Source organism: Fopius arisanus, unplaced genomic scaffold (genome assembly GCF_000806365.1).
Source record: "Fopius arisanus strain USDA-PBARC FA_bdor unplaced genomic scaffold, ASM80636v1 scaffold00005, whole genome shotgun sequence".
Taxonomy (NCBI): Eukaryota; Metazoa; Arthropoda; class Insecta; order Hymenoptera; family Braconidae; genus Fopius; species Fopius arisanus.
The window spans coordinates 1,466,354-1,489,181 of NW_011887744.1; the positions used below are offsets into that span (position 1 = coordinate 1,466,354).

The following is a 22,828-nucleotide window of genomic DNA, read 5'->3' on the forward strand; positions in this document are numbered from 1 at the left end:
ATACACGATGTATGTGAAAAGAAGTCGAGTCCGGGGAACCTGGTGGAGGGAGGAGCACGGAGTAGGTGAGCTGAATGGTTCAACTCAGCTCTTCAACTACTTCCAGAGTGTTTTAGTCTCGTGTCGGGACCCTTCCCCACCAGTATTCACCCGAAATATCATATATCGTGACTTATTCCACTGGTGGATTCTCCAAATTACCGCAAAAAATCTTCGCACAGATTGCCCTAGCCTTGAATCATCTCATCTCTCCCCAAATATAATCTGCCCCTTCGAGTGTAATTAGAAAGAAAGCCGCATCACTGGTAAAACAAACCAAAAAATCATCTCGTCCGTGGACTTCATCAGAAGGTTATCAAGTGTTCGTCTTTTCAATTAATGAAGAATTTATTATTGATTAATGGATTTTAAGAGTGAAATATTACTGTGCGATTCACCGATTAAATCCAGAATATGTGTTAAGTCCAGACTGGACGTGTGGATAATCGCGAGAACTTAGTGATTAAAAATGTCAGACACTATTTCAAAAGAACCGCTTAATAACAACACCAGTAGCAACAATGGAACCGCCAAAATGATATCAGCGAAGGATCGGGTTAGTCTCTTAACGCTTTCTGCATACATTTTTACAGTCATAATGGACATCTTGCGCAATTGAGGAGAGGTCATGCTCTCTCTTTAATGTCCCTCTGACAGGAGTGAATGTACCCTATTCAAAAAAAAAATTTCAAACCAACATTCTCGGATTTTTCTTAATTATCCTTGCACCTTGCGTGTTAATAGTCTACTGTAAAGATATTGAAAGAATTTATTATTGATTTTTATATTAAATTTTCGATTGTTAAATTTTTGAAGTCCTTAGATATCATCTTTTGACGATGATCCCTTGAAGATCAATGGATTTAGAGATAAATCTATTAAAAATTGAGGGAAAATTCACAGATTGAAATGAAAACGCATTTTCAATCGATTGACTTGAGGAAAGGAATTTTCTGTGGTAAATAAATGGAATGGATAAAAAAGTTTGAAGCAAGTTTATAATTATGAAATCGTGTGATTATTATCGCTACACGACAGTCGCGAGATTTAATCACCTGATTGTGCCCCCAGAAATTCATGGAGTGCAGGATTTCATGGTGAAAGCGCATTGTAGTGTTTATTCTCTTACATTTTGAGCACCCGCGTGCAACTAGGAAAAGTATCGTATGCATTAGTTGGTTAGTAGGTCGAAATTATTAGCTTCTCTTCTGCTCCCATTGCAGCTTTATTGTAATTCATTTTCCGGTAATTATGCCGGTGATCAATGCAATGTGAATTTTTATTTTTCATTAATTTTCCAAGTTAGCGTGCGGAATGTTGGGGAAAAGAGGTCAGCACAAGGTCCGCTTGTGAGACCGATTTTCCAGAAGGTTGAATTCTGGTTCGACGAATAGGTCGTGGTCGTGGAATATTCGCGAAGGTTCTAACTCATACGAATTTTCCCCTAATTTAAGGATTTTTGACACGTTTTTAGGAAAAATCCATGTTTTTGGAAAACTTTTCTGATAAATTATTGGTGGGACTGACTTTTTGTTATTATTTAATATCTCACGAGGTTTCGTGGTGGTGCAATTATTTTCCATTCATTTTTTTTCGAGTTTTGTGGTTCTTTTCCAAAGACTGGGAAAAGCGAGAGAAAATCTTCGCAATAATTTGTAATTTTCGGAGTCGTTCATTAATGAGAAACCGCGAAAAAGTTATATTTTCTTACGGAAGGGTGTAGAGTGTAAATTCAAACCCTTGATTCGCCTTTTATCCACGACACCAGCGTGGCACTCGCTAAATCGTATTGATTTTCGGGGATGGAAGACCCCGCGCTTGGTAGTTCGCACAACCGCGTGTCTCTCGGTACATCGCAAAAAAAAAATACAATTGTCCTGAATTCGCGGTGATCTTGAGCGATATGGTGGACTCGTTGGATAAGATATCCACGGACTCCTGGGGAATATCCGAGGTCAGACGGATCCGGGGATTCCGGCCGAAATAAAAGTACAAGCTACATTGATGTGATCCTGCGCTCGGGTCTTCACCCGATTAACAATCACCATCAGACTCAAAAGAATAACACAGAGATGTGTCAAAGCTGGACTCCAGTGGATCTGGAATGGTATTCACCCAGTGAGTAATCGGAGACAATTTTTTTTTCGAAAAATTCCAGTGGAATTTTAACCCCCATGTCGTAGGGGAAATTAACCAAGAGTTTCGTTATTTTTACTGGACGCATTTATCGGCAGTAAAAATATCATTCCTGGGGAAAAAATTACGTGATTATATTTTTCCTATGACATGAGGGTAAGTCTCCAATAAATTTCGAATCGTGAGAAATGACAGTACCAGCATTGGAATATTGAAGAGCACGTGGGGGTTTAAGTAATTGAGTTGACTGCGTGGAAAAAATGAGGTGATACAATTTCTAAGAGAGATTGTAAGGGTGTTCTGCCCCTTTTAGTCAAAATTACAGTTTTTTGAATTTTCTGATAAATTATCGATCGGATTACCCCCCAAAAAAATACCGTTCTTGAATTTTATCGTTTTTAAATAATGATCTGATAAACAATTTGTCAGAAAATTTGAAACACCTGCAATTTTGGGTAATAGGAGACTGAATTTTTAAAGACAAATTATTAATTTATTTATGCCCGGTTGGCGAGCCCCTGGTAACGCTGAGGAAGTAGGCGTTCTCTTAATTTTTCAATAAACAATATTCTTCAGTGATGATTCGAATACTTTGCGATGCAAAATGTGGGGATTAATTGATTTAAAGGACCTTGGGTTAGCTGAGATATTTCATAACGCTTCTCCAGGTACATGTGCTCATACCGTTCACTTTCTCTTTGAACCGGCTCGTAACAACTCATTGCTGTACGATCACCGGTGTCAATGCACCTCATTGCTTTCATGATGTTACTTTATTTTTGAGTAAAAAAAAATGGTCGCGATTCAAGAACCCCTGACTTTCGAAACACCTTAAGAGACTCGTCCGAGGTCTTCCGGTGTTGCGTACATCGGAAGCTGTCCGATCATAATTTATGGATAAAAATTAATGAAAAAATGGAAAGAATAAAAATAAAAAACAGACTATCGTGGGGTAATGACTAAATAATTATTGGGTACCGGAGAACGAGGAAAATAAGCGGAATAATATGCGGGAGACGCCGTCATTCACTCTTTTTTTTTTAACTGTCGGGTTATTTATTATTTATTTTTTGGTTTTCGAGGAGAATTGGGGGAATAGTGGATTTTAATGACTCGATGTCTAATTTGAAATGAATTCTGACTTTCTGTCGTTTTTAATGATTCATTATCGAACAAAGTCTCTTTTGGAGGCATAGTTAATACCCACGGACTTTGGACTGCCACGAGGAAAAAGAGAAATACACGCGATACCAGTTACCTTTACGAAGATCGGTGATCGTTTATTTTTCAAGTGGATCGTGCAGTCGTGCAGATGATGATTCAAGATCTTTTGCCCTTCATCGGGGAAAAAAAAATTACCAGAGTGGGAACATTGATTCTTTTACCAATGATAAAACAACATACTTGTATTCATGATTACAGTTATAAAAGTTGAAAGTTTGTTATTTTTTTTCAGAAGAATTGATCCATTTTTATGGGAATTATCAGTGAATCATTGGCAGTATGACGTTTTTTTTTCGGGAATTTCGGAATATTTTCGGATGACAATGCAATTAATCCGTTCTACCTAATTATACTTAGGTAATGAGCCCTGCAGAAGTCAGATGCATCTTGACCTTGATATTTAGACATTCACCACGTGGTCGAGGGTCATTTTGAGAAATAATTGGCCTCGCATAAAACATGTCATAAATTGTTTTCGATTATTGCAGGAATCGCTGAACGTCATTGACCATAAAATAATTAGGATTTTAACTCAAAACATAAACTAACTATTTTCATACAATATTGTCATTGTCATTGAAAATTTAAAAAAATACGGATTGCAACCTTTTTTCACTGGAATCACTCGATTAATTTTTTTCAATTACCTCAACAATCAGATAAATCATTAATTTTCCAGCGTGTCCCAAACTAAAAAAAATTATTGCACGATCATGAGATTTAGCGAGTCTTGAAACAATGACAAAATGACAAATCCATCGATATATTTTTTCGCGTCGATCCGACGAGCGATTCGTTAGAAAACTCAAAAAATAGCTAGTAATAATAATTTTGGGTTTAAGGGGGGGAACATTAGCGTTGTTTGAGAATTTGGATTTTTACCGCCTTTTGCTGAATGATTTCAGGACGTTGAGAGGGGTGATCTAGGAGGAAGAGGGGGAAAGAGTGATCAAACGTCAGAGGAAGGATCGGAGGCGCTACCTAGTGCCACGATTTGTTCTCGTAGTGGTTCGAGTCGCGGTTGGCGGGCAGTTGCTCCTACGCTACGACATATAGCACTGGTGATGATAATCTTTGGGATCCTATCTGGCCTCGTGGCCCTAGTATGGATCTACATGGGACCTATTTTTGTACTCCAATTGTTTATCGTCGTTGTCATCGCGTATTTCGTATCTGGTGGACGACTCAGGTGGTTCTATGTAGCTGCCAAAACAGCACCCAGAGATGTCAAGTGAGTTTTTATTCTACTGTATTTTTTTCTTAAAACGTCACGTATGTTATGACATATTTATCGTTGAATTCTGTCAGCGAATTCGATGGCTCAGGGAGGTGCATTCTTCAAGGGGAAAAATTAACTGCATGTAGGTCGAGAAAGTAACATTCGAAGTTATAACGGGATTTCAATGGAGTTTCTACTGTAACTTTGGATGCTGCCTCTCACATCGTTCATGGGAATTTCAATGCCGCATTAGAAATTTCTAATTTGCAAATTTTTTCACTGTGTGCAAGACCGGGCCTACATTTATTTCAATTTTATTCGATACGGAAATCCTGCGGGAGAATATTTGAGAATATTTGAGAAAAAGCAAGATCTATTTTTTACAGTCTCAAAATAAATATGTACAAAAAATCTATGAATTTATCCATTAACTGCGCGATAATTCATTGATTAATAAATGTTTTAAGTATTCGATGAAGTTTCATTGGGTTCAGTTTGGATTCAATCTTTAATGTCTCTTATGAAAAAAGTGTCATTTTCTTGAATTGACTTTTGGAGCAGTTCGATTTCGAATTATCATTTCCACGGTCGTCTGTTTTTATGGTTATTACACAATTATGGAAATTTTGACTGTTGAAGCGCATTCGAAAGGCGTTTGGGCTTCAAAGTACAAGGGGAATAATTTTATTTCTGTTAGCGTTGAATATTTAGCGGCATTCGTGGCTATGAATTTTACTGGGTAATTTTTCGAACTTAATTGATAAGACCTTTTGTTTAGTGATAACTGCCGGTGACACTCAACGATTAGTTATGTTTCCTGGAAAAGAGCTTTCCATTCTAGAAAATTTCCTGGGCGTTTTTATGGAAAATTCCTTCAACTCTGATTCATTAAGTTCAGCGATCGAGGAGTCAAATCATTAAATTTCATTTCACCTCTCGTAAGTGAGTCATGGACTATCGCGTAAGTAAAATTCGCTGAGCGAACGTGAGATCGCGGTTGCATCTATGAAACATTATACTCTGGGGTTTTACCATCCACGAGAGGAGGAACAGGAAGAATTAAGTGAGGATGATCGAGGATTGATTCTATCACGCAACATGTCGTGTATTTTTGAATGATCATTGCGCACCAATTGGTCACATTATTACATTCATCAAGGGGTGATCATAATTCGCTAAATAGAGGAAACTGCACTATCAGGAAACAATTATTTTATCACTCGAGACATCCCCACGTGCTTCGAATATCTATTTACTATTGCACACAGCAACATTTATAGTATAACAAATAAGTTAAAAACTTGAGTACTTTAGTGTAAATTAAAATTTTTTCCAAGTAAAAAGTAAAAAGTAAAATTCATGTCGAATGAAATTTATGTATCATCTCAATGTGACGTTTTGAAATGTGGAAAAAATATTGTGAGAGTTTATTATTATTATGTATATATTCTGGTATTATTTTAGGGCTTTATTGAAATTTGCTCAACTGATGTGGTGGATGAGATGTAACGAGAAGAAAAACCAAAGTGTCGCTGATATATTCCGACAAAATGTCGCCAAACACCCAAATAAGCCATGTCTCATCTGTGAAGATCGAGAATGGACATTCCAAGAGGTAATTCCCAAGAAATCAATTATAATATTTCGTGAATACAGTCTAGTTGTCACTTCAAAGCCACCAATCGATGAAATCGTCGTACAAATCATCAAATTTCTGTCACAAATCACAATATAACGTCTTCGGCTATAAACGGGAAGTATTCAGTCGTATATGACGTTTTCAATGCAATTTATGTCAATTGTCTAATTGAGTTTGTAGAATCATCGTTAATTACGCTTTGCAAGCAGTTGGTAATATTTTCACTTGAAACAATGGGCTCATTCCACCGGAAAACAACTAGAATAAAAACATCGTTTCTTCATTCAATTCCTAATTGAGTTCTCAACTCTTCATATCGCATGTGTAATAAAATATTTAAACAAAAGGGATATTTAATTGTGGCAATCACGAATGATTGACAACTGTGATCAATTAAGTGATAATACTTTAATGGGTAATTATGAGAGATTGAGGAATTATTGGAACTTGAATTTATGGTCAATTCACTGACGATGTTTATACAGTAGATTCATTTCCTTTTTGTCACTTAGTCTGTGAGGCCACTCTGTCCACGGACTGAATGAATAAAATGATTAAAAAATATTTGTCACTCAGCCGAAAAGAACCTTTCTGAAGATTGTGTTTACAGTCCAAGGTGAAGACGAGAAATGTCAACACAATCCTCAGAAAAATTCCCAACGACCTAGTGACGAAATATACCATACATGCATCGAACAAAATATTTTCTCTTTCCCATTCACAATTGTCATTGCAGGATATCATAAATATTTGTCGAAACGATTGACAGCAGAGGATGAGTGATGTATTGCCACCATTTATCTATCAAATTTAATTCGATTGATTCATTAATTTTCTTCAATTTCCAAATTTCCTTTTTAATATTCTCGTTTGTGTTTCCATGAAAATATATAATCTCTGTGCAGATTGAGGATCTTAGCAACAAAGTTGCGACAATATTCAAGACCCATGGATACAGAAAAGGCGATGCTGTTTCGTTGTTGATGGAAAATCGACCCGAGTTCGTAGCTATTTGGTTGGGACTGAGTAAACTCGGTGTAATCATTCCACTGATCAACACCAATCTCAGAAAAAGCTCATTACTGCACAGTGTCAACATTTCTAAATGCCAGGCGTTAATTTTCTCCGCTGAATTGGCTGAAGGTGAGTCAACAATGTTTCGATCGAGATAAGATAAGTCCAAGCATTCATAAGATTTTCTGATACTGATAGAACCGAAAACGTCACGTGGAAATATCAATATTGATGTTTTTATTTGTTCTTCATTGAACAGCTGTTAAGGATATTGCACCTTCTCTGGATGCAAAGCTAGCTCTCTACAGATTTGGTGGCGATGCAGGGGCGAACGCCTCAGGTCTCAAGGAAAAGGACTTGTCAGCACTTCTGGCTGATGTTCCATCAGTGCCTCCAGTTGTTCAAGAGAAAGGAAATTATAAAGATAAATTGATGTACATTTACACCAGTGGAACAACAGGACTTCCCAAAGCAGCAGTCATCACGAATTACAAGTAATGACAGTGACTCCATTATTTCATTTCGTTGATTCTGAATCAATGATTGTTATATTGCAATTTCCATTGAAACGTGGAGATTCACTTGTTCGGAGTCTCAATGAGTATATCTCCTCGAAAATTTTCTTCCAGATTTATGTTCATCGCCGGTGGTATTCACTTTTTAGCCGGATTCAAAAGATCCGACAGATTTTACACTCCACTTCCTTTGTACCACACGGCGGGTGGTATAATGTCAATAGGTCAGACCTTACTCCACGGTGGGACCACAATCATCAGAAAAAAATTCTCAGCAAGTGCGTACTTCGATGATTGTCGCAAGTACAATTGCACGGTGAGTGCATGCGCAGTCCCAGAAGGGTATCGAAAGCCATATCCTCAAAACCATGATTAATTTTCGTCGTGGCTCTTTAAGAATATAGTTTAATGATGATTTAATGACGTAGATTATTCATTTTTATGTGTAAATAATCTCAGTCTAAAAATTGCTCTAATCCCACTCTAATCACGCGAGAATTCTATTCAATTTAAATTAATTCAATTCTATTTAATTCTATCTCCCAAATATTACATCACTATGTAATAATGGAAATTATGAAATAATGTATATATATGGTTATAGGATTTTTATCAGTTAATGAGTGTTTATGAATTTCTAAAAAAATGTTTAATAAAAATTCATATGTAGGTCGCTCAGTACATCGGAGAAATGTGTCGTTACATCCTGGCAGTACCTCCAAAACCCGAGGACAGCCAGCACAACGTCAAAACAATATTTGGCAATGGTCTGAGGCCGCAAATTTGGAAGGAGTTTGTCACTCGTTTCAAGATCCCCAACATTAAAGAATTCTACGGAGCTACCGAGGGCAACGCCAACATAGGTAATCTCATCGCCCACTCAGAGATTATTTAATGAAAAGAAACGAAAAAAATTTACATAATCAACCAATCAGAGAGAATACAGAATAATAAAAGTGACTGGAAGATAGTTGCGAAACAGAGATTCATTCCTCATAAAAAGAAAAGAAAAAAATATTGAAAGCATTCCAAAAATTCGTATTGATTATAATATAAAATATATACGACTGCATCTCGCTTGCGTTTGAATAGAACGAATTTGAAAGTTCCTATGAATTTTTTCGTGGGGAATTTAAGATGTAGGGTAAAGCGTTATGCTGTTGAGAAGTCAAAATATTCGGTATTCGAATGATAAATTATGTTTCAGTAAACACCGACAATACAGTAGGTGCAATTGGATTCGTGTCAAGGATAGTCCCAGCGGTTTATCCCATTTCCATCATTAGAGTCGATGCCGAAGGAGAGCCTATCAGAAATGCCAAAGGCTTGTGCATCCCTTGCGAGCCCGGTAAGTATCGTCCGAACTTTCGAATTAATTTGTTTAAAAACGGATTGAATTTACTCAACATTTAATCAATTGAATTGTCCATTGTAGACGAGCCTGGGGTTTTCATCGGTAAAATAATTCCCAATAATCCCCATAGGGCCTTCTTGGGGTACGTGGATGAAAAAGCATCCGAGAGAAAAATAGTCAGCGATGTATTTGTGAAAGGAGATAGTGCTTTCCTCTCAGGTAAGTTCTTGGAATGATGATTTCGACTGAATTTGAGACAGAACGATATCACCTCGTATAATTATTCCTCCAGGTGATATCGTAGTGGCGGATGAGCTGGGGTATCTTTACTTCAAAGATAGGACAGGTGATACCTTCAGATGGAAGGGTGAGAATGTTTCTACGTCAGAGGTCGAAGCTATTGTCAGCAATCTCGTTAATTACAGAGATTGTATCGTTTATGGGGTTGAGGTGGGCGTTTGGATCTTATTCAATGAGTTGGACGATCGTTATTTAGATTTTTGATAATTTGGGATGACTTTTCAGGTGCGGGGTGCTGAGGGAAGAGCGGGCATGGTGGCGATATTCGATGAGAATGGTTCATTAGATTTAAATCAATTAGCACAGAGCATACGAGAGCATGTGCCAGCCTATGCGAGACCTCAGTTTGTTCGAATTCTAACGAAAATTGATCTCACAGGTATATCTTTCTTAATCGTTTAGTAATTTCTGTCATTTAGTATTTTTTTTTAATTTTTCTGGCCTTTTTGAACCGCCCAATATCCAATATTTTCTCATATGAAGGAAACAGTCAGTATTCGTTCAATTAATTCAATTATGGGGTTGATATGATTACAGGAACATTCAAATTAAAGAAGAAAGAACTTCAGGAGGACGGATACGACCCGAACAAAGTGCGTGATAAATTATACTATTTGGATCAAAAGTCCGGGTATTTACCCTTGACGACAGAGGCATACGATCAAATACATCAGGGCAAAATACGTTTCTAATAAAATAAAATCAAAGAAACACATGGAATCGAATAGACAACGAGCAAAAAATTTCAGGCGGAAGACATTCTAAAAAAACGAGTAAATCAGGAGCGAAATAAGAAGTACAGAACAACCATGAAATTGTTCTACTGTATTTTGAAAATTCGCTTCTGAGAAGAAACAAAAGAACAAATATCTCATGAATCTCATGACTCAAGTGCAATTACCGCTCGTTTAATTGTACTCCAATGAAAGTGAGATCATAAAATGTGTTCTTGAGAGACAGATATTTTTTTTTATATGAGAATATACGTTTTATGGTAAAATCCGCCTTCCATCTTGAATTATTGTAAATAGAAGTGGATATAAGTATAATTTTAAGTAGATTTTCATTTTAAGCTGAGCTTTTTGACATTACACAGCTGATCATTTATCACGTACTTATGTCGCTTCGGTTTCGGATTCATCGACATTCATTCTTTTATTTCTCTCTATTATGTCGTGTTAAGGAAGGAATACGTTTGAAAAGCGTTTAACGCGCGGTATCGCACAAACAGAGGCTTTATGATATTTGATTTATTGAGCAATCAAAATCAAGTGATTATCTGTGACTTGTTTTTCAGTCAACAGTTATTTCTACAAGATTTTTTTCAGCGGGTGTATGCGGTTTGTCACAATGATTTAGCAAACATTGTTATTTGTTATTTTTTTAGAAATAAAATGACGATATTTTATATATATCCCTGTGAATTTTTTCATTCATCTCCTCAGACCAATCCAATGTTGACTTATCAATTCACAACACATGGAAAAAATTACACCGGAAGTGTATTTCCTATGCATATGTAAATTTTTCCAGAGTCTTTTCTTCTCACGTATCAAAAAGTTGAATAGATAATTTTATTGAATCTCCCTTGAACTTTCTATTTAAAACATTATCAGGAATGATCCATTAATGTAGTGGTAAGTCGAAAGAAATAAGTCGATTCTGACAATTGTCAAATTTTCCATCGATCTCTCAGAATCCAAAGGAGATGGTGAAATTTTTATTAGAACCTTTTTTGTGGAACCGATTGAGAGCTACCACAAGTGTTATCACAGTAATTTGAAAAATTTTCCTCGGATTCGCAAATATTATTCAAAAACTCAACCGAGAGATAATTCAACGTATCCCCCTGTATCACTACTGAATTAACTGCAAATCACTTTTAATCATTAAGTCATATGAAGCCATGTCGTAATATTTAATTGAATTCGAATCTGAAGCTGAAATTGCCACTTCAATTAAAAAATCAAATGTCACAGGGCAATGGAATCATCTCGCCTTTGAGACCCGACTGAACGATTTTCTATTGACGCATTTACGTTAAATTTCATGATGGGGCGATACGCAATGACTAATTCTATTTATAAGTGCAGAGTTGCGTCTGGAATGCCCATGAGGCATGTTGCTAGTTTTGATAAAAGAAAGGGCCCCGGTAATTGTAGAATGGAGTGCAGACGACATTATCAAATTTCCGTGATTTTTTACTTACTCAATTAAAAATAAAACAGAAGCTAATTTTTGAAGTTTTAATCACTTTTTCTTCTTTTTCCAAAAACTCCTACGCATGTATTAATTTATAAAAACTCATTGATTCAATAAATTCAAGATAAATCAATTATTTCTGCTAATAAACAAATTGTGTATTAAATTTTCAATAAGTCTATTGAACTTTTTTTTAATTTAGTACTTCAGAAACCGCGTGATTAATAATGAATTTGTTAATATTTATCCGCAAGAGGTGGAGGAACAGGACGAGTTCTATTTGTTGTCTTAAAAAAATTTAATGAGACAGCGATCCCGACCATTGAGGCTTCATGGTCCCTCGGTAAGGTGTAAAAAGGATCGAGGTAAAGGTCAGTATTCCGAGATTCTTGGAGGTTGAACTTATCATCACAATGGATTCTTCTGTGCATAATCCAATACCCACAAGTTCTTATGATATCCCTTGCTCTATTGTTTTCCTTCTCAGTGAACAAGACAAAGAGAAGCTCTCGAAATACAGGAACCCCTGGAGAATTTCCATCTCCATGACCGTCATTTCGTGATGAGGGAAAATATAAAAGTCCGTCCTTGACTGTCAAGCAGAAATTAATGTCTGAACTTCACACACTTGTTCTTAAACACTAAAACTCTCGAGTATGAATCGAAATGCTACGAGGTGAAATTCAGACAAATTTCAATTTTTAAGTTATTTGTTTTACAATGTCTACCAAACGTCTGCTGAAGAGACGGGAAATCTAGATTTTTTGTTAGTGCAAACGCCACGATGTTAATTATTTAAATTTTTGTCATAACGGACAAACTTGTTATCAAGATTTTTTTTATTGCACGCACTCGTTCACTTCGGTTCTATAAAAAATATGGAGACCAATTTTCTAGGCAATTTGTTGTGTCAATTAATCAGAATTCGTCGTTTTCCAATAAAATTGCTCAACATTTATTTAAAAATACTATACGACTATATTTTGGATGTCGTTTAATCAAATCAGCAAGTAATAATCCCTCTAGATTACCCCATAATTATCGGGCCTCATTAACTTTAAGAATTAACCTTCGAAACTTTCGAAACGATTACGATAAATGACTCTGCATTCTTAAAATAATTTTCTCGTGCGATTGAACGGTACTTCGCACTTTCAAGCTAAAAAATGCCACGACATAATTTTTCCCTCTAGTTCCACATCCAAGACTACATGAATAGATTGACTTAACGAGGCTTGCCCTAAAACATTATCCTCAAAGGAAAAATGCAAAACCACACTCCGCAATTTTTTTCTAGTTATTTCTAGTATCCAAAGTTGATAAAAATTTCTAAAATTTATCGAAAAAGTTGAAATAAAAATTTTGGAACGGTCAGAATAATTCGTGAACACGAGGACAATCATCCGCTGGAGGATTTTAATCCCAGAGAGGGGGAACTATCGAAATCGCAGACGGAGTTTGCGATGCGCAACGACTACAAGTATTATATCGTTTTTCGCAAACCTCGTTTCAGTCGTTGTCGGACGGTTTGCTGGGTTGCATCCCGGACGGGGAATTCCGATTCAAGTTTACCGTGTAATCTGTGTAAGTGAAAATGAACAATCTCCCAACGAGGATCCCACAGATTCCCAAAAGAATTGCATTTGAATTCCCCGACCTGCCCCAACGTTACGAACGAGTCACGAAATTCCAACCGAAATTCCTCCTCCACCGGGAGTTCAAGTTTTCGACGAGAAAAAAAATCCAAAGTGGCCTGACCTCACTTGGACCCTCCACTTGATCACCAGTGTTATCATCCCTCTCGTTTAACCCTTCAGCCCCCGATAAGACTCGAAAAAATGCTCGTTAAATTCGCACCCCTCGAAAATCAATAGAAACCGTTAAGTAAAACAACTCGAAGAAATTATCAATATCCCTGAATGAAACGTTTCGATTCAAACAGTCGAGCCCTCATTTTCGCAATAAAAAAAGTCCCTTCAAAACTAAACAAAAAATCCCCAAATTCACTCAGCCGTTCCCACGATATCGATATTTAAAAACCTGTCCCCCTTCTCCTGGATACGACAGTCGACAATCGCGTCAGGAGTCCCCAGCAGTGCAGGCCGTGAACCTGAACCCTAAATAACCAAATCATCCACCAAAAAATTATCACGATAAAATTCCGAGTGATAAACTGAAATTTCAAATTGATTAAAGTAGAAATAGAATTTTATCCATTGAAAATTGACCACATCGCGTCTTCCAGAGGGACAGGTGCAAGGGTTTCATAGGTGTGCGTGAACAGGGGGTGACTACAATCCACCCATAACGTTACAACATAGAAATAGAAATAAAGCCAATCCCCTTATTCACCTACACAAACTTCACCTCCAGAACACGTCCCCCACGTGTTTTGCGCACGCGCCGATCGTTAAGTGCACGCAACAGAGGAAACGGCGATATTTCCACGGTTTACAGAGCCTCTGGGTTCCAAGTCAATCTCCCCCGTGGGTTGATACTGAAAATTATAAATAAATATAAAGAACCGGTGTAAAAGTGCGAGAGATCCCCCAAAGGGATCAGTCCTCTTCCCCCAGGTCTCGCATTCCTCTAGTTATCATTCAACCCCCAGTTATCAATCAACTCCTAGTGCATCCAAGACGAAGGGGTGAAAAAAAAAAAAATAATATTCCTTCTGTTGGCAGCCCCGCGACACCTGGCGACCCCGACATAACGTGTGTAATAGTCATTGACAACGGCTTTGCCCTGGTTTTATTTTATTGTCAGGAAATGGACGTCAGATTCGCCTGCCTCGTGGTGGCAATAGCCGTACTCATGGCAGCGGGTATTGTCGCGAAGATTGGATCCTATACGAGGATTGCTCAGTTAACATTCGCTGCTTTGATCATACCATTTTTATGCCGGTATCATCGAAAATTCTACCTGATCCTCAGGACACTACCGCGAGACATCAAGTAAGTACTCATTTATTATTCAGCAGTTGGGAAAAACGGGAGGGAAGTGGGTTTAGAGGGGTTCTATCAAGGGTGAAATGACGCAAGGTTCCAGGAATATCACTTTCCTCACTATCACCTATCACTGGGGGAAATAATCAGTAACTAGAGATTTATAGGATAATTTTGATTTAAATTCGTCAAGAGATTAACAATTGATGACTTTGAAAAGAAATACAAGAGATGTAATTACTTGGAGAAGTTTTTGTACTATTGGTTTTTTAAATATGAGTTAGATAGAGATTTTGTGAGGACATTTTGGGGTGAATTTATTTTCTCTCAGTTTTTGGGAGAAGGGGCCTTCCGGTTTCGTTTGATTCGAAATCTTGGAGGCACCCGCTATCTTCCGGTGTGGATTGCCCATGGAATAGAAATGGAAGATTAAAAGGTCGTGGACTTATACTCAGAGTTCTAGCAATTTCAGATACTATTTTTATGGAGGTAATCGTCGTCAGAGAAATGTGGATAGGATTTTTATTTCTGGGTTTATTGCAGGAACGGCGGAATAGAATCGCGGGATTTACTCGGTCTATGAGGATGAAGGAAATTTTCCAGATTTTTTCACACGGGGAAAAATGTCGAGTAAAAATTGAGAATATGTGGGAGAACAGTGGAAAAATATATTTTCACTCTTATTTTTTTGCTACAAGAACTGAATTTTCATAATTACTCTGCCCCTAAAATCCGATTCAATGTCATTCTCATGAGAATTATTGGGGTATTTTCCCTGAAATTTGAAAGCCTTTCTAATACTGTTGCACGAGTGTTGATTGGAGGTATTAATAGTGAAGAGGTGTTCAGTAATGACTGCAACTACTTTCTGTTTGACGTTTTATCGGAAAATGCAGACAGTAGGCTTGCATCATGAAAGCGATCGATACATGAACCGTTGGTGGAGGATAGAGAGACAGGGGTTTTATGGATGAGCAATCGCGGATTTGTTGGCCGTGATTTTACCGCAATTTCTGAATTCCAGAGAAGACTGCGCTAAAAAAAATATATATATAAAAAACATCCGTCAATTAAATATACTCCAGACATCTATCAATGACACTTCACCTTTACTCTCAAATTTGTTTAGCCATAGAAAATTTTAATGTAAGCAATGCCGATCTTTATATAATTTAAGTTAATTTTTAAAATCAGTATTTGTAGAGCAAAATACTCCAATATTAATCATTCAAAAATTTGAATGTTGGGAACAAATTGTGGAACTAGTAAATTTAATTGAGAAAAATAACGAGTTTTCTCAGTGTTTGCCTTGAGAAACCGTAAACTATTCTGTTTGCACTTCTGATGTAGAAAAAAAGATAGAGCCAAGGAGTTTACCCAGAAATCCAGAAACACGGCCTCATTTACTTCTTCGATTTCTCATCGTTTTTCTCAAGAGGAACAACTCTATCTGCCACGGACAGTTCCAGGGGGCAATCGCACTTTTAGGTTTTAATTTACTCTAACGGTATTATCTTGCTCGTGAGAGTTGCGATAGTTTTGCGTGCTAGGGTTGTCCTTCGCGTGAATTATTCATTGTCAAGTGACGAGTTTCCAAAGTGCCACATCGCTAAGTCGACTATCACACATCAACGTCCACGTGTTATTTCTCTTTTACATAAACTATTTTAATTACACCCCTCAGGAAATAAATTATTCATCTAATTCAACTATTTATAATGTCACTCCATTAATAAATTTTCAGAATATCCCTTTTAAATAAAACTGAAACCCAAGAAATTGGTTAATTCGAATTATCGCACTTCACCACTTCCTGGACTTCTTGAATGGAATTTTTTGTAGCTGATTAACATTTCTAACAAAAAAATCCTCATAATTCTTCCTAATACCAATAATTATGTAAATAAAGATTTAAAATTGTGAAATTGGAATTGGAATTGGAATTGGAAATTGGAAGTATGTCAGTACATTTGGAAATGATTTCCAACAAAATTCAATACAGCTGCCCTTTCCGGTTCCCGTGGATTTCACATATCAAGGAGTATGCCAGCCCCACAGAATTTACGATATTGCGACCATAACTTTGCCAGGAATATTGCTTGCCCCATGGAATACGCGCCTACGCTATCGTCTAATTAATCGGAGTTCTACCTGTCTACCCGGGGGTTAAGCTTCATCTAAAGGTCATAATCACTGCGTCCTTTCCCAGATACGAACTTTGAACTATTTGTGTTTACGTCTCACTTTTATCTGGGTATCCAAACCACTAATCAGCTCCACCAATTTCTATTCTGAATCGATTTACACATTTTCGACATTTTTCCTGGTTCTTGCATCTCGACGTTGGGGCAAATTAGTAATTAAAATCGGCAATGAATATCTTACATAAAGATCTCATGAATGAAATCGATATTCATGACAATTATTGCACCACTCGAAATCCAGAGCGATCAATTGATTTCGAAAAAAAAAATGATTGGTGAAGAAATTGAAGTCTTACTCAATACCAATTTTCAACAGTAATCGATATCTTCCGTCAGAAAATCCATCCATTAGGTCATCGGAAGCACTTCAGCTTCGACAAATGACACCTAATAAATTCCCTTTTTGCTCTTTCTAGATTTCTGTATCGTTACGCCAACGCAGACCGAGAAACAAAGCGTTACGTCAGAAACAACACGACTGTAATGAAAATTTTCAAAGAACGTACGAAACTCTATCCCAACAAGCCCTGCTTTATCTTTGAGGGTCGCATATGGACAAATGCTGACGTAAGTGCCCTTTCACACTCTTCTATTATCCTCCCACATTACTCCTCTTTGCATTAAAATCCTTCCTCCATCTACCCTCAATAAAATCCACCAACACTGAGAAAAATTCTCGAGATAAACCGTAGTACAGCAGTAGAAAAAGTCCGCAAAGTGATGGCCAGGAAAATTTTAGTGCTGGCACATAAACTTCGCCCTATTCATGACATTCTCTCAGTAGCACATACAAAAAAAAAATTCTTCATTTGAACCAAACGAGTTCCTCTCATTCCAAATTAATTCCATTAATTTATAAATCATTGGATGAAGAAGAATTATATTTGCATCAATTTATGAACTGATTTTCTCTTTGTGTGTATTAATGGAGATATTGTCACGGATTGAGTCATTTATTTTTGCCTGATCGATGGTCTAAGAGTAGTGACCCCTAATTGTTGATAATTGATAACAAGAGCAATGATGATATTTCACAGATCGACGAGTACAGCAACAGAATAGCTGACGTATTTCAGAAAGCTGGCTATAGGAAAGGTGATGCAGTGGCACTGATGATGCCCAATAAGCCAGAGTTCGTGGCAACTTGGCTAGGTCTCGGTAAACTTGGTGTTATCACTGCTCTGATCAATACCAATCTCCGACTCCAACTTCTCACCCATTGTCTGACTATTGCTAAAGTCAAGGCCGTCATTTATGGGAATGAAGTGGCTTCTGGTACGTATCAAACTTCAGATGCTTCTCCAATTTCACAAGAAAATGATAAAGTGAGATAATTCACATTTAACATTTTCATTACTTATCGATTTATCTCGCAACCACTGGATTCGAGACGAAGTTGGGATATTAATTGATATTTAAAAAAAGAGGAGATAACTCATCTTTCTCAGGACATTTTTTGTAGCATGGGAGCTACAAAAATGTGTCCTCCACAGGGAATGAATGTTAAATGGAACAACTTGTTGTTTGACTTCCTAGTTTTAATGATTCATTGACACGAAAAATATATTCGATAGCAATTGACGAGATCAGGGGGTCGATCCAGGATCTTGAGTGGTACAAACAGGGGGCCGGAGTGAATGACGTCCAGGAGGAGATACGAAATCTAGATAAACTCCTGTCAGAGGCGAGCAAGGAGTATCCAGTAGTGGAGGAGGAGCCAGGATACAGAGACCATCTCCTCTACATATACACGAGTGGTACCACTGGTCTACCGAAGGCAGTTCTCATGCCAAATTCTAGGTGAGAGCTCCACAAACTCATAAAAAAAGGAGCAATGCTCAACCTCGTGAGTATCGATCTAGTTCGCGTTTTCTGCTCGTATTTATACGCAGATATGACCAACAATTTCGTTTAAAAAAACAACAAAAAAAGAAACTAACAGAGAAGGGAGTTCAGAATGTAGTGATTTGAGTTTGGCTTCTGGTCAAGTTGAGGCCTATGATTTCTGCATTATTCACGGATTATCGATCAGGAAATGTGGGTCACGTTTTAATGAGGGAGACACCAATACACGAGCTCATTACTATCTATATGAGGCTTTTTTCACGATCTCACATTGATCACTTATTTTTAGACGTCGATTCTTTAGGATGAGTTTTATTAATCGATTGGAAAACGATTGGGTGCTTGAACTGGACGTAACGAACGGGTAATCCTGTCAGGGAGACCTCACAACTCGAGGGAATGAGATTAGGGCGCTGATGTCCAGCTTCTTATGGCGGGAGACTCGTTGGCATGAATCGAGAAAGAAATTTGCCAGTTTTGAAATAATGCATTACTATTTATTCGAATGTAACCTGCCTTAATTTCCCATCAATATTCACCTCGCGGATGATATTAAACCTCTTTTAAAAAAATAGAATGAAAATAACAATTATTTTTTTCCATTATCTGATCTATGAATTTTGGAGCGAGGAAAGGGACTTCTTTTTTAAATTGAATTTCTTTATCACTTGGTAGCAAAATCATTGCCTTTCAGGTACCTCCTGGTGACAATGGCAACATACCACATGCTGGGATTGCGGTCGGAGAGTGACATAATGTACAATCCAATACCACTGTACCACATGGCTGGGGGGATGGTGGGTACTGGATGTGCACTAGTCAAAGGAATACCAAGTGTTCTCCGTACTAAATTCTCGGTATCGGCATACTGGACAGATTGTATCAAGTACAATTGCACATTGGCAGAGTACATCGGGGAAATGTGCAGATATTTGTTGTCAGCACCACCGAGACCGGAGGACACCCAGCATTCAGTGAGATTAATGGTTGGTAATGGAATGAGACCGCAAATATGGCAGAAGTTTGTGGATCGTTTCAAGATTGAACAAGTTACCGAGGTCTACGGCTCGAGCGAGGGAAATGCCAATATTGTTAATGTTGACAATCAAGTTGGTGCTGTGGGATTTGTACCATCGATTCTACCAAAGTCACTTCATCCGGTTGCTATCATTCGCGTGAATCCAGAGACTTGCGAACCAGTCAGAGGACCCGATGGACTTTGCATACGGGCAGAAATAAGTGAGTCATTATTTCTCTGGTTCAATTATAGCGCGAGCATTTGATAAAAAATCAAGCCATTGCAGCGGTTTAAAGTAATTTTTCTTTTTTCCATAAATAAATTATTGGTACATTGCAGACGAACCTGGCATGTTCATTGGGCTGATCAAGCAGGGCAATGCCTCGAGGGAGTTCAACGGATACCTGGACAAGGAGGCATCCGCGAAAAAAGTGATAGAGAACGTGTTCAAAAAGGGAGACCGGGCATTTCTCTCGGGTGATATATTGGTGCAGGACGAATTGGGGTATTTTTACTTTAAAGACAGAACTGGTGATACGTTTAGGTGGAAAGGTGAAAATGTGGCAACTGCTGAGGTCGAGGGGGTTGTGAGTAATGTGGCTGGACACAGAGACACTACAGTCTATGGAGTTCAAGTGAGTAAAATCACGGATAATAATTGATTGAGTGATGAATTGAAGAAACTCCTAACGTCTTCCTTATTTATCGATTTACGTCGAAAGCTATCGGTTTAAAATAGAGAATATAGGCTCTTTGATATTTTCTTCAAATATCTGGCGCTATTAATGAAAGAAGAACGTGAAAATATTTTTTATTTGATGTTTAAAGGTACCAGGGATGGAGGGACGTGCAGGAATGGCCGCTATTGTAGACCCCGAGTGTCTTTTGGACTTTAAAGCCCTGGCCGAGGGCCTGGATCGTGCACTTCCCTCGTACGCTCGTCCTATATTCCTCCGAATCGTCAAAGAACTCGAAATGACGAGTACATTCAAGCTCAAGAAAATAAATCTCCAGAAAGAGGGCTTTGATCCCAATAAAATTCAGGATAAAGTATATTTCCGCTCTGGCAATAAAGAGTACGTCGAAGTGACGCCTGAATTGTATCAAGAGATAATCTCAGGCTCTGCGAAAATATAAAGTGCAACTGGCACTCGATTAGAAAAAGAATTCTTCGGTGTGAGAATTTGAAAAACCAAAAACAGAAATGGACGTTGTTCGAGGGGTGGATTTGGTGATATTCCTGTTGTAGTTTCATTTTCCAATACGTATAATTTAATCCGCTAAGCTCGCGGTAAGAAGTTGAGGGTGAAAATTAGTGACAATTAAATCCACGAAATGTGAATTGATCTTCAGTTTTGTGCACTTGTGATCATTTCAGTTAATGAATTAACAAAGAGTGAAGATTTTTTGTTCGATTGAGAGCACAATTAGGCGAATCATAATGTTTAATTTTTTAGGTGGAAAATTCGTTTGAATATAAAATTTAATCCTAGTCAAATTGTTTGCAAGTCGAGAGAACTTTGATGTGAGACTGAAGTATCTCCTTACCGCATAATTTGTCAAGAAATCTGGACCAAAACGGCGTTATGTATTTTTTTTTTACGACTTCTATATATCTGCTGATTGAAGGGTTTAGCGTGCTCATTTTACCTTGAACAATTTTTTCAATTCAATTCCCGTAAACTTGCGAAAAATTAACAGGTGATAGCCCTTAGTTATCCATTGATAAAGCACATTTGCTGATTCTCATTGTCTTGGTGTTGAGAAAATAAATGAATTGAAGGAAAAAAGAGGAAATAAATTTTCATGTCCACAACCTGCCACACGGGCCAGATTAAAATGTGCCATTCGTTTCTGAGAAATGTATATAGAATATTGTACGTAATACAATAAATTAATTATTTGTCTACTAAAGAGGAAAACTGATGAAAACTGACGTGTAAAAAAATCGATATTATCTGTACAGGCATTCCCAACTTGGGCAATCATTTCGACACGAGGAGAAAACATGAATAATTTCGTGCATGATACTAAGTCAATTTAACGTGACAGAAGGTACTTAGTGGCAATTGTATTTCAACTGCTCAAGAGTCTTTATATATAAATCCTATACTATGTAAACACCTCACTATTTAGAAAAGATGAAAAACTTTAGGACAGCTTAATTTTAAATCGTCAAACCAGTCATTTTTACGAGGCGCGAGGAAAATCAGTGGTAAACGTTTGATGAGATCTCAATTATCTCGGTAATCAGGAATTTTAGGACTAATCGTCAAAAGACAATGTTTGTTGACAATTTAATTGCCTGCAAAAAAGTTCCTATGATGTTCACCCTAAAACTTCTCATTTTCAAGATAACCGTTGAATTCAGTAACCAAGTGGTAAAGTGACACAGGTCGAATTTTAGTTTTGGTAAAAATCAATTAATCTCAAAAACTAATGACTTTAGAAGGAAATATCAAGAGGCCCTTTTGTTGAAAAAGTAATTAACAACAAAAAAGCTCTCCAGCGTTTCCACCTCGACTTGATAGTTATCGATAAATCGATACTTAACAAAGATGTAAAATTCAATAAGTTATATTTTACCGCTTCGTTATTCCATCGAGCATTTCAAAAAACCTTTCAACAATAAATAGTCCAAATTCTTGACAAGGTCACCGAATAAAATTGAGAATAAACTATTCCGATGGCATGTGCCTTGTCATCTGTCGTGTAATCAACGACACCAACCATTGTCCCAATATTTTTTGGGTAAAATCGAAATTCAAGAGCACGATGACAGTTTCATCCTAGGAAAAGAAATGCTTCGGGTGCGAAAGAGTGATATCTCTGGGCTTTAGTTTCAAAATAAAAACCCCAGTTTTGTGTGTGCGTGTGTGCAAGGATACCAAAACTGTTGTGGATGATTTGTTTATGAATTTTGTTGGATGTAAATAAAGACAGATCGAGACAGATCCTGAGGATTGAGTCACAAGATTATTAAAACCATCAATCCACCCTTAACCTTTCTTTTCATTCTTGCTCAATCCATTCTTTTTCGGTTGTTCTGATTTCCCCCCGATGCGAATCCTTTTATCGATCCACAATCAAAATCATTATTAGAATCATTGCAACTCACCGCCTCGACGCCAATTCCTTTGTTCTCCTTCATCCTTACATTTGCACACAAAATTC

General features: G+C 37.4%; 2 protein-coding genes across 4 annotated transcripts; both read left to right on the top strand.

The window, feature by feature from the left end:
- Positions 1-57: 57 nt before the first annotated feature.
- Positions 58-10,854, top strand: LOC105273432 (long-chain fatty acid transport protein 4). The gene is made up of 12 exons (XM_011315864.1): positions 58-595; positions 4,305-4,630; positions 6,083-6,233; positions 7,163-7,400; positions 7,531-7,765; positions 7,901-8,102; positions 8,457-8,649; positions 8,994-9,134; positions 9,222-9,359; positions 9,433-9,590; positions 9,666-9,819; positions 9,978-10,854. Exons 1-12 carry the CDS (start codon positions 509-511, stop codon positions 10,130-10,132), a joined length of 2,178 nt encoding a protein of 725 aa, XP_011314166.1. The 5' UTR covers positions 58-508; the 3' UTR covers positions 10,133-10,854.
- A 1,140-nt stretch (positions 10,855-11,994) lies between these two features.
- Positions 11,995-22,608, top strand: LOC105273434 (long-chain fatty acid transport protein 4). Of its 3 annotated transcripts, none has more exons than XM_011315867.1 (8): positions 11,995-12,013; positions 14,327-14,596; positions 17,208-17,358; positions 17,829-18,066; positions 18,366-18,591; positions 19,331-19,875; positions 19,994-20,289; positions 20,483-22,608. In XM_011315867.1, exons 2-8 carry the CDS (start codon positions 14,412-14,414, stop codon positions 20,789-20,791), a joined length of 1,950 nt encoding a protein of 649 aa, XP_011314169.1. In that variant the 5' UTR covers positions 11,995-12,013; positions 14,327-14,411; the 3' UTR covers positions 20,792-22,608. The 3 variants fall into 3 exon arrangements, with proteins under 3 accessions (XP_011314169.1, XP_011314167.1, XP_011314168.1); XM_011315865.1 differs by lacking the exon at positions 11,995-12,013 and adding an exon at positions 13,130-13,226; XM_011315866.1 differs by lacking the exon at positions 11,995-12,013 and adding an exon at positions 13,144-13,226 and having other exon boundaries at positions 14,409-14,596.
- Positions 22,609-22,828: the final 220 nt, after the last annotated feature.

What these genes read in the sequence shown, in the direction of transcription:
- LOC105273434 (XM_011315867.1), top strand. Translation starts at nt 14,412, where the DNA reads ATGGACGTCAGATTCGCCTGCCTCGTGGTGGCAATAGCCGTACTCATG. An exon ending in ACACTACCGCGAGACATCAA is followed by an intron (nt 14,597 to 17,207) that starts GTAAGTACTCAT and finishes TGCTCTTTCTAG; the next exon opens with ATTTCTGTATCGTTACGCCA. An exon ending in TGGGAATGAAGTGGCTTCTG is followed by an intron (nt 18,067 to 18,365) that starts GTACGTATCAAA and finishes TATATTCGATAG; the next exon opens with CAATTGACGAGATCAGGGGG.
- LOC105273432 (XM_011315864.1), top strand. Translation starts at nt 509, where the DNA reads ATGTCAGACACTATTTCAAAAGAACCGCTTAATAACAACACCAGTAGC. An exon ending in GTCGCAAGTACAATTGCACG is followed by an intron (nt 8,103 to 8,456) that starts GTGAGTGCATGC and finishes ATTCATATGTAG; the next exon opens with GTCGCTCAGTACATCGGAGA. An exon ending in GTATCGTTTATGGGGTTGAG is followed by an intron (nt 9,591 to 9,665) that starts GTGGGCGTTTGG and finishes ATGACTTTTCAG; the next exon opens with GTGCGGGGTGCTGAGGGAAG.